We start from the raw sequence: 12,563 nt of genomic DNA, 5'->3' as shown, positions 1-12,563 counted from the left end.
TTTAAGTATACTCTTTGTAAAATATTATACAGTCATAAATTTCAATTATAAAGAGTATGAGGAAGAATGAAATATGTTAATATAAGTAGAACATACATTTATTTGCATAAGAAAAGAAAAAATGTTTTCCATTTAAACATGTTACTAGTTCATAAGTTGTAGGTACTTAGAATAAATTCAATACACATATAGTACAATTTGTTTAATAGTGCTTGACTTAGCTTAGCTGATCTTTATGTTAGTTAGCTATTCTTAAGCAAGGTCAATTTAAAAGTAACTTGGACTCTCAATTCTTCAAAACAGGATAAATTTTTACTTTGAATTACCCACAAAAATAACATTCAATTTAGAAATTCAAAAAGAAAAGTTACTTACCCCATTCCCTTTGCATTTTGTAGTGGCATTGCAGTTATATCCCATTAAATGAACTCCTTTGCAGGTTTTATTTACACAATACTAAAATGAAACGTACAAAAAAAACCCAAAAATGATTTCATAATCATTCACAAATTTGATATAATATGAGAAAATAATTAACCTTTTGTTATATATGCATAAGAAATGATCAAGTTGAGGGTTTTTTTTTCCATGTTACTCTGATTCTGCTAGAAAGATTCTGGAATTCCAATATAAAAATCAATCATGATAAATTTAAGAAAAAAACCTCTAAGGGTGTTAGCCTTGACGTGGTTTATCTAATGATGTCATATAATTTTTGTTTGACACTTACAATTCGGAATTGAATTGAGAATACTTATCAGGGGAGGTTTCTATATTATGTTGATGTTCTTTTATGAATAATTGGTTGGATAATTGTTAATGATTTTTCTCCTCAAAAATTGGAACATAATTCATTAATTTTGGGTTTCAAATATAAGTTAATATTTTGGATTATAAATCAGCATGAATCATTATTACAATATTGATCAGAATAACCTGGCAAGAGAACTATTTTAACTTCATTTTTATCCGTTGTAAAATCCTTGTTATGTTAAACTGGGAAATTCCGTGGTAATTAATCATCTGGATATGTGCCTTTTTGCCTTATTAGCCTTTTTATATTTTATTAACTGCCCTTCTAGCTTGTGTTCTTTTGTTTTCTTAAAAAATATTCGCATCATATATGATTAAATCATTTAACTATGAAGATATCAAATGAAAATGAAAATTAGCATTTTGGAATTATTTCCTCGAAATTAACACACAGTCAATAAGTAAATGATATCGCCTATGCCAGCCCTCTATTACCCCTTCTCTTCAACATAATATTGGAAGTTCTAGCCAGAACAATTAGGCAAGAAAAATAAATAAAAGGTATAAAAATTGTACAGGTAGAAGTAAGATTATCTCTACTTGCAGATGACATGATCTCATTTGTAGAAAACTCAAAATACTCCAGACACAATAAAAGCCTGTTAGAACAAATCAATGAGTACAGTAAGGTTGCAGGATAAAATATTAACACACAGAAATCAAATGTATTTCTTCTTTGTTGTGTGAGGAAGACTGGCTCTGAGCTAACATCTGTTGCCAATCATTCTCTTTTTGTCCAATGAAGATTGCTGCTGAGCTAACATCTGTGCCCATCTTCCTCTATTTTTGTGTGTGGGACACTGCCACAGCATGAGTTGGTGAGATGTGTCTACGTCTGCACCTGGAATCCAAACCTATGAAGCCACAGCTGCCAAAGCGGAGTGCACAACTCAATGGATATGCCAGCAGGCCAGCCCCTCAAATGCATTTCCTTTCAGTAACAATGAACATTCTAAAAAGGAAATTAAGGAAACAATTCCATTTACAATAGCATCAATTATTATTACCAAGCAAACTTAGCCAAGGAGACAAAAGGTGTATACTTTGAAAACAACAACAAATACTAAGAAAAAAAAAAAAGGAAGATATAAATAAATAGAAAGATATCCTGTGTTCATAGACTGGAAGGCATAATATTATTAAAATGTCAATACTGCCCAAAGCAATCTACAGATTCAATGCAATCTCTATCAAAATTCTATTGATGCTTCTTTTACAGAAAAACAGAAAAATCCATCCTAAAATTTATATAGAATCTCAAGAGACTTCAAATAGCCAAACAATCTTTAAAAAGAACAGGAGGACCCACACTTCCTGATTTCCAAACTTACTACAAAGTTACAGCAGTGAAAACAATGTAGTCTTGGCAAAAATTCAGACATATTGACCAACGGAATAGATTAGAAAGCCAGAAATACACATTCACACATATGGTCAAATGATTTTCAATAAGGCCGTTTTCCTTTTAATGGGAAAAGACAGTCTTTTCAACAAATGGTGCTGGGAAAACTGTATATCCACAGGCGAAAGAATCAAATTATACCCTTATCTTACACCATAGACAAAAATTAACTCAAAATGATCAAAGACCTAAACATAAAAGCTGAAACTATGAAACTCTTAGAAGACATAGAAATTTCATAACGTTAATTTAGAAATGATTTCTTGGATAGGTTACCAAAATCATAGACAACAACAAAAAAATGTATACACTGGACTTTATGAAAATTCAAAAGACCTTTTTTGTTTTGAGGAAGATTAACCCTGAGCTAACTGCTGCCAATCCTCCTCTTTTTTCTGAGGAAGACTGGCCCTGAGCTAACATCCACGCCCATCTCCTCTACTTTTTGGGACGCCTGCCACAGGATAGCGTGCCAAGCAGTGTCATATACACACCCGGGATCCCAACCCGCGGACCCAGGGATGCTGAACTGGAACATGTGAACTTAACTGCTGAGCCACTGGCCGGCCCCTAAAAAGACTTTTATATGTTAAAAGACACTATCAAGAGACTGAAAGGTAACCCAAAAATGAAAGAAAATATTAACAAATCATATATGTGATAAGAGATTAATACCCAGAGTATATATAGAATTTCTAAAACTCAATAGCATCACACACTGATGTTCACTGAAAATGTGCAATGGATACGAATACACATTTCTCTAAAGAAGATATATGGATGGCCAACGAGTATGTGAAAAATGTTCAACGTTATTAATCATTCAGAAAATAAGAATTAAAAACACAATGAGATACCACCTTACACCTGTCAGGATAGCTGTTGACAAAACAAAGACAAAAGAAAAAAAAAACCCAGAAAATAAGTGTTAGTGAGGATGTGGACAAATTGGAACTTTTGTAGATTACTGGTGGGAATGTAAAATGGTACAATCACTGTGAAAAACAGAATAGTTGGTCCTTCAAAAGTTAAACATATAATTACCATAGGATCCAGCAAATCCATGTTTAGGTATATACCCAAATAATTAAAGGCAGGGGCTTGAAGAGGTATTTGTACACCAATGTTCATAGCAAAAGGTCCATTGACAGATAAATGAATAAACAAAATGTGGGATATACATACTATGGAATATTGACCCAGCCTTTAAAAAAATGAAGTACTGATACATGCTGCAACATGGGTGAACCTTGAAAACAATATGCTAAGTGAAATAAAGCAGCCACAAAAGGACAAATATCCCATGACTCCACTAAATAAGGTACCTGGAGTAGTCAAATTCATAGAGTTACAAAGTAGACTAGTGGTCATTGAGGGGAGAGAGAAATGAGGAGTTATTGCTTAATGGATATAGAGTTTCAGTTTGTGAGGATGAAAAAGTTCCAGAGATGGACAGTGATGGTGGTCGCACAACAATGTGAATGTACTTAATGCCACTCAATCATACACTCTAAAACAGTAAATTGTAAATTTTACATTACATATATTTTACCAAACATGAAAGTAAAAAAAATTGTACATGCCATGTGAAAATGATAAATTGTATAAATTAGACAAATGAATGTATAGGGAGATAGGAAATTAACACTAAGTTCATTGATTATTATTCTAACTGCCATTTCTCACTGGATTTTAGACATGATCTTAAGTTGTACATTGCTAATCAATATAAGAAAATGAGGACAGGAGACATCTCATCAAGATGGCAGCATAGGAAGACTCTGAAATCATCTCCTCCCATGAACACAACCATGTTACAACTATTTTTGGAAGAATTACTCTGGATAGAAAGCTGAAAACTGGATAAAAAGAACCCCCACGACAAGGGACAGTCCTGACTAAGGTGGAAGAGGCAGAAATTCCTTCTGGAGAGGAAAAAAACCCACCTTCAGGAGAAGCAGAGTTTCTCAGATGGCCAGGTGGGAGCCACCCTAACGTACGCAGCCCTCTCTGGAGGAGCAAAGCCCTGAGCGGGGGCCTGATACTACTGTAAGCATCCTTCAGTCTCAGCACAACTGAGAGGAGGGTTTTACTATCTGGCTTTGCTGGCTATTAACTGCAGCAGGTAATACCCCCCAAAAAGCTATTGGACAAAAGCCAAAAATACCGGGGTTTTAAAGGGCCCAGTCACAAACTCATCCCTCTCAGCAACCTAAAATCACCAGAAAGAAGGCTGACAGTCCTTTGGTGAAAAGAGACTCACCTGGTAGGCTCTCAGTGCATCTTGGTGAGAGGAGAGACCTCTCCAGGGACTGAGAAATTGGTGATGGCCATTGTTGTGACCTAGTCGAGGCATGCTGACAGAGACCCCAGTAGATGCCAGTGAAGTTCTTCCTCTGGCTTGTTAGCCCAGGGGTATGCCACACCCACTATAATGCAGATTTAATCTAGTTCAGCCAGAGCAGGCAGCCTGCCCTAGGGACCAGCCCCACACAAAAGCAAGCCCTCAGGCTATTCATCAACCTGCATCGACTGAGTGCCTTGGTTCTCTACAGGCAGGCAAGTGTGTCTGATTCTGGGGGGAAGGGCCTGTGTGAGGACCAGGTGAACTGTAAGGGGCAATGTTGGAGAGGTGGGGACCTCTGCAGTGGGCCATTGGGATACATTCAATGGGGTTGGGAAGTGTGCACAGACCAGCACTGGGTTGACAGTGTGTGTGGACCTGTGGGAGATGAGTCCTATCAGTGGCAGAAGAACTGTGCTTCACAAATAGTCATAAAAAAGATCAGCTCCCCCTTCCAAAGCCTGAAACCATTGAGTGCTTTCATGCCTAGGGCCAGCCCCACTCAGCTGCACTCCTAAGAGAACTGACAACAGCCTCATAGACCTGAGGCCTTAGCAACTGCAAGCCCCTGAGCCTAGCATCCAGCTACACTGGGTACCTGCCCAATTAACAGGAAAATGGCAACAGAAGTATGCAGTTAGACCTTGTAGCAAGCTGGGCTGAGGCTCCCCAAACCAGTTTTACAAACAACTGGCAAGGGAGAGAAAGACTAGACTCCCTGGGCACCTGCATTAGCAGCAACCCTGTCATAGCAGAAGGACACAACTAGCCCTCAAAGGGTTCACTCCTGGATCATTTGGACTGGTGATGAGAGGGAAGCACACTGCTGGGCCTCAAAAGGTATCTATTACATAAGGCCACTTCCCCAAGATCAGAAGACACAGCCGACTCACCTAATACATAGTTATAAGCACAGAAGAGGAGGCATAATGAGGAGACAAAGGAATGCATTCCAAGCTAAGGAACAAGACAAAACCCTAGAAAAAGGACTAAATGAAAGAGAAATAAGCCACCTACCTGACAAAGAGTTCAAACAAAAACTCATAAGGATGCTGACAGATATAGGGAGAAGAATGGATGAACACAGTGAGCTCATCAACAAAGAACTGGAAAATATCAAGAAGAACAGATCATAAATGAACGATACAATATAGGAAATAAATAATTGACTTGAGGGACTCAATAGCAAAGTAGGTGATATAGAACGGATCAGTGAGCTAGAAGAAAGACTAGAGGAAATCACCCAAGCTGAACAGATAAAAGAAAAAAAATAGAATGAGAACAGTCTAAGGGAACTCTGGGACAATATCAAGCACACTAACATTTGTATTATAGGTGTTGCAGAAGGAAAAGAGAGAGAGAAAGGGGCACAAAATCTATTTAAAGAAATCATAGCTGAAAGTTTTCCTAACCTAAGGAAGGAAACAGACATTCAAGTACAGGAAAGACAGAGAGCTCCAAACAAGATACACCCAAAGAGGCCCACACCAAGACATATTGTAATCAAAATGTCCAAAATTAAAGAGAGAGAATCCTAAAAGCAGCAAGAGAAAGGCAACAAGTGACATACAAAAGAAAGCCCATAATGCTATCAGCAGACTTCTCAGCTGAGACTCTACAAGTGAGAAGAGAATGGCATGACATATGTAAAGTGCTGAAAGGAAAAAATCTATAGCTAAGAATACTCTATCCAGCAAGGTTGTCATTCAGAAAGGAAGGAGAGATAAAGAGCTTCCCAGACAAGCAAAAATTAAAGGACTTTATCACCAAGAAACTAGTTCTAAAAGAAATGCTAAAGGGACTTATTTAAGTGGGAAAGCGATGACCACATATAGGGATAAAAAAATATCAAAAAAGACCCCCCCCCCAAAAAAACAGGTAATAAAATCACTGGTAAAGGTAAAAATATAGTAAATGTAGCAGATCAAACACCTGTGAAGACAACATGAAGGTTAAAAGAAAATGAACTAAAATTACCTATTTCAAAGAAAGAGGGTAATGGATAGACACACACAAAACAAGAGATTAGATATGATTTCGAAAACACAAAATGTGAGAGGAGGGAGTGAAAAAGTAGAGCTTTTAGAAAGAGGTCAAACTAAAGAGTCAATCAACTTAATATAGATTGCTATATATATAGAATATTATATAGGATCCTCATGGTAATCACAAACCAGAAACCTATAATAAGTAAGACAAAAGAAATCAAACATATTACTAAAGAAAGAATCAAACCACAAGAGAAGAGTGCAAAAGAAAAAGAAAGGAACAGACAAGAACTACTAAAACATCCAGAAAAAAAGTAACAAAATAGCAATAAATGCATTTTTATCAATAGCTACTCTAAAGGTCAATGGACTAAATGCTCCAATCAAAAGTCATAGGGTGGCCAATTGGATAAAAAACAAGACCCATATATATGCTGCATACAAGAGACACACTTCAGACCTAAAGACACTCATAAACTGAAAGTGAAAGGATGGAAAAATATATTCTATGCAAATGGCAAAGAAAAGAAAGTGGGGATAGCAATACTTATATCAGACAAAATAGACTTTAAAACAAAAAATGTAATAAAAGACAAAGACAGCACTACATAATGATAAAGGGAACAATCCAATAAGAAAACATAACACTTGTAAATATCTAAGCACTCAACATAGAAGCACATAAATATATAAATCAATTATTAACGGACATAAAAGGAGAAACAGACAGTAACACAGTAAGAGTACGGGACTTTAACACTCCAATTACACCAATGGATAGATCATCCAAACAGAAGATCAATATGGAAACACTGGCCTTAAAGGACACATTTAACTAAATGCACTTTGAACATATATATAGAACATTCCATCCAAAAACCACAGAATACACATTCTTTTCAAATGCACATGGAACATTCTCCAGGATTGATCACATATTAGGCCACAAAACAAGTCTCAATAAATTTAAGAAGATTGAAATAATATCATGCATCTTTTCTGACCACAAAGGTATGAAATTAGAAATCAATTACAAGAAGAAAAGCCACAAAAATGTGGAGATTGAACAAAATGCTACTGAACAGTGATTGGGTCAATGAAGAAATCAAAGCAGAAATAAAAAAATTCCTGGAGACAAATGAAAATGAAAATACAATATGTCAAAATCTGTGGGGATACAGCAAAAGTGGTTCTAAGAAGGAAGTTTATAGCAATTCAGGCCTACCTCAACAAAGAAGAAAAATCCCAAATAAACAATCTAACTGCACATCTAAAGGAACAGGACAAAGAAGAACAAACAAAGCCCCAAATCAGCAGAAGGAATAAAATATTAAATATCAGAGCAGAAATAAAGGAAATAGAGACTAAAAAACAATAGAAAAAATTAATGAAACCAAGAGATGGTTCTTTGAAAAGATAAACAAAGTTGACAAACCCTTAGCTGGACTCCCCAGGAAAATAAGAGAGAAGGCTCAAATAAATAAAATCAGAAATGAAAGAGGAGAAATTGCAATGGACACCTCAGAAATACAAAAGATAATGAGAGAATACTAGCAAAAGCCACATGCCAACAAATTGGATAATCTAGAAGAAATGGATAAATTCTTGGAAACATACTATCTTCCAAAACTGGACCAAGCAGAAGTAGAGAATTTGAAGAGACCAATTGCCAGTAAAGTGATCGAAACAGCAATCAAAAACTTCTCAAAAAATAAAAGTCCAGGACCAGATGGCTTCCCTGGTGAATTCTGCCAAACATTCAAAGAAGACTTAATACCTATCCTTCTCAAACTCTTCCAAAAAATTGAAGAGGAGGGGAGGCTTCCTAACTCATTCAACAAAGCCAACATTATTCTGGTAAAAAAAAAAAAAAAACCAGACAAGGACAACACAAAAAAAGAAAATTACAGGCCAATATCACTGATGAACACTGATGCAAAAATCCCCAACAAAATCCTAGCACATCGAAGAATACAACAATACATTCAAAAGATCATAGACCATGATTGGGTGGGATTCATTCCAGGGATGCAGGGATGGTTCAACATCCACAAGTCTATCAACATGATACACCACATTAACAAAATGAAGAATAAAAATCACATGATCATATCTATAGATGCAGAGAAAGCATTTGACAAGATACAGCATCCATTTATGATAAAAACTCTAAATAAAACGGGTATAGAAGGAAAATACCTCAACAGAATACAGGCCATATATGACAACCCACAACAAATATTCTCAATGGAGAAAAACTGAAAGCTATCCCTCTAAGAACAGGAATCAGACAAGGATGTACACTTTCACCACTCTTATTTATCATAGTATTGGAAGTTCTATTGAGATCAATCATGCAAGAAAAAGAAATAAAAGGGATCCAAATTGGAAAAGAATTGAAACTGACACTCTTTCTAGACCACATGATTTTATGTATAGAAAACTCTAACGAATCCACTAAAAAACTTTTAGAAATAATAAACGAATATATTCAAGTCGCAGGATATAAAACCAAGATACAAAAAAAGGTTGCATTTTCTATACATGAACCACGAAGTAGCAGAAAGGAAAATTAAGAATACACTCTCATTTAAAATTGCCACAAAAAATATAAAATACATAGGAATAAGCTAACCAAAGAGGTGAAAGATCTCTACACTAAAAATTATAAAACATTGTTGACAGAAATTAGAGAAGATGCAAAGAAATGGAAAGATATTCTGTGCTCTGGGACTGGAATAATTAACATCATTAAAATGTCCATACTTCCTAAAGCAATCTATAGATTTGATGCAATCTCTATCAAATTGCAAAAAAATTTTTCACAGAAATAGAACAAAGAATCCTAAAATTTATATGGAAAAACACAAGACCCCGAATAGCCAAAGGATTTCTGAGAAAAAAGAACAAAGCCAGAGGTAGGACATTCCCTGATTTCAAAATATATTACAAAGCCATAGTAAACAAAACAGCATGGTACTGGCACAAAAACAGACATACAGATCAATGGAACAGACTCGAGAGCCCAGAAATAAACCCACACTTTTAGGGACAGCTAATATTTGACAAGGGAACCAAGAGCATATGATGGAGAAAGGAGAGTCTCTTCAATAAATGGTGTTGGGAAAACAAGACAGCCACATGCAAAAGGATGACAGTAGACCATTATCTTAACACCATGCACAGAAATCAACTCAAAATGGATTAAAGACTTGAATGTAAGATCTGAAACCATGAAACTTCTATGAGAAAACATAGGCAGTATGCTGTTTAACATTGGTCTTAGCAGCATATTTTCAAGTACCATGTCTGACCAGGCAAGGGAAACAAAAGAAAAAATGAACAAATGGGGCAACATCAAACAAAACAGCTTCTGCACAGCAAAGGAAACCATCAAGAAAATGAAAAGACATCCTAACAATTGGGAGAAAATATTTGCAAACCATATAGCAGATAAGGGGTTAATATCCAAAATGTACAAAAATCTCATACATCTCTACAACATAAAAACAACAACCCAATTAAAAAATGGGCAAAAGATCTGAACAGAGATTTTTCCAAAGAAGATATATGGATGGCCAACAGGCATATGAAAAGATGTTCAACATCATTAGCTCTCAGGGAAATGCAAATCAAAACTACAATGAGGTATCACCTCACTCCAGTCAGAATGGCTATGATCAATAAGACAGGAACCAACAAGAGTTGGAGACGATGTGAACAGAAGGGAATTGTTGTACACTGCTGGTGGGAGTGCAAACTGGTGTAGTCACTATGGAAAGCAGTATGGAGTATCCTCAGAAAATTAAGAATAGGTCTACCATATAATCCAACCTTCCACTCCTGGGTATTTATCCAAAGAACCTGAAAACACAAATGCCTAAAGATACATGCACCCCTATGTTCATTGAAGTATTATTCACAATAGCAAAGACTTGAAAGCAACCTAGGTGCCCATGAAGTGAATGGATAAAGAAGATGTGGTATATATACATAACAGAATACTACTCAACCATAAGAAATGCTGAAATCCAGCCATTTGTGAAAACATGGATGGACCTTGAGGGTATTATGCTAAGTGAAATAAGTCATGGGAGAAAGTCAAATACTGTATGATCTCACTCATAAGTAGAAGATAAAAACAACGACAAACAAACACATGGCAACACAGATTGGTTTGGCAGTTACCATAAGGGAAGTGGGGAGGGGAGAGGGTAAAAGGGGTGATCAGGCTCAGATGTGTATTGATGGACTATAAGTAGTTTTTGGGTGGTGAACACGATGCAATCTACACAGAATTCCAAATATATTACGATGTACATCTGAAAACTATATCATGTTATAATCCAATGTTACTGCAATAAAAAACTTTTTAATGGAAAAATGAAAAAAAATTAAAAACACAATGAGAACAAATAATGTATCATAAATAATTTTGGAAACATAAAAAACATACCATATATGACACTTTAATGACACCACCAACTTCTCATTAATATTGTATAGAAATGTTCTCAATATTTGTGATATTTTATTGTCATATTCTGAGTAGCACAAGAATTTTCCATATACAGACACAAGAGACAACAAAGGCATTTCAATAATACCTTAACTTTATATTACACTGTATACAAATATTGTAATTGAACATGCTAGACTTCATATCCTGGATTCCTGCAATCCACTTTGGAAGGCTAGTTGGATAAGAAATACTTCTATTAAAAAATAAGAATCTCAATTTTTTAAAAAAGAAATCAGTATCTTCCACATCCTGTGATAAAGCCACTCTTTGCTGCATTTCAGCACACTGCCCTTATACTGCTGGCTCACTATGTGTGTCAAGCAGAGTTATGGAAGAATACTTTTAATCAAATAATACACCACAAATGATGTACAATAACTCGTAGTTTTACAAAGAAATTTGTTTGCACAGAGTTATGATTTTTATGCATTTTTAAGAGGAAAATATGAATCAAAAATATTGAGAGTCTGAAAATATTTTCCTTAAATAATCAATGCTCTTATTTGTATGGGAGAAATTGTAGTCATTTAACAACAAAGAAAATAAGCACTAGCCATTTGAGAAGTGAAAAATAATACTTTAACCAAAATATCAATATATTTCACACATCCAAATATAATTTTCCTACAATAATATAACACACATCGTTACCACTGTAACATTTCTCATCCAGCTTAGTTAAAAATGAGACCCAGTCATCAGTGGAATCTCGGAATAACAGAGGTGCTGAGCACTTTTAAGTATCCTAGATTGTTATGATGAAAGTCTCTGGCAATTTTGAACAATTTTCCAAAATTCTCCAAAATTTAATCACTTGTGCTTCCAAATCGCTATCAGGCTACATTAGATAACATGGACTAAGGGAAAATTTACTATCTTCAGAAACTCTAGTTTTTCTTATAAATCTAGACAACTCAAATGCCATCAGTGAACTCCCACATATTGGTTTTTAGATGATTTGGATAAAATAGAACTATAATTCCAAAGAAAACATTGCATGGTCATATCAATAGACATAGCAAAAGCATCTGATAAAATTCAACACCTATTCATGATTAAAAAAAAACAAAAACAAACAACTCAGCAAACAAGGAATAGAAAACAACTTCCTTAACTGGCTAAGGATCATCTTGAAAACATACAGCTAACATAATATTTGATGGTGGATGACTGAATGCTTTCCCCTAAGATCAGGAAGATGGCAAGGGTGTCCATTCTCACAACTCTTATTCAACATAATATGTGAAATTCTAGCCAGTTCAATAAGGAAAGGAAAACAAATAAAAAACATATAGACTATAAAGAAAAAAAATATGATATGATTGTAAGCATCCAAAATCCTAAGAAATCTACAAAAAAGCTCTAGAACTAATAAAAGTTCAGCAAGCTTTCAGACACAAGTTCAACTCACAAAAATCACCTTTCTGTATACTAACAACAAACATGTGAAAAGGTGAAAATAAAAACACAACACCGTTATACCTACTCCAAAGT

General features: G+C 35.3%; 1 protein-coding gene across 9 annotated transcripts in view; it reads right to left on the bottom strand.

Moving 5' to 3' along the window:
- The window catches only part of ADAM18 (ADAM metallopeptidase domain 18), a 184,960-nt gene that overhangs the window by 73,771 nt on the left and 98,626 nt on the right, over nt 1-12,563 (bottom strand). For 8 of the 9 annotated variants that reach the window (XM_070253030.1, XM_023630507.2, XM_070253027.1 and 5 more), the window contains one exon: nt 376-456. The exons of the other annotated variant lie outside the window; for it this stretch is intronic. In XM_070253030.1, coding sequence (XP_070109131.1) covers nt 376-456 — 81 coding nt within the window. The remainder of the gene's footprint in view (nt 1-375; nt 457-12,563) is intronic. 9 annotated transcript variants of the gene reach the window in all.

This window comes from Equus caballus, chromosome 27 (genome assembly GCF_041296265.1).
Source record: "Equus caballus isolate H_3958 breed thoroughbred chromosome 27, TB-T2T, whole genome shotgun sequence".
Lineage (NCBI taxonomy): Eukaryota > Metazoa > Chordata > Mammalia > Perissodactyla > Equidae > Equus > Equus caballus.
This window is presented reverse-complemented; position numbering and strand designations above follow the sequence as displayed.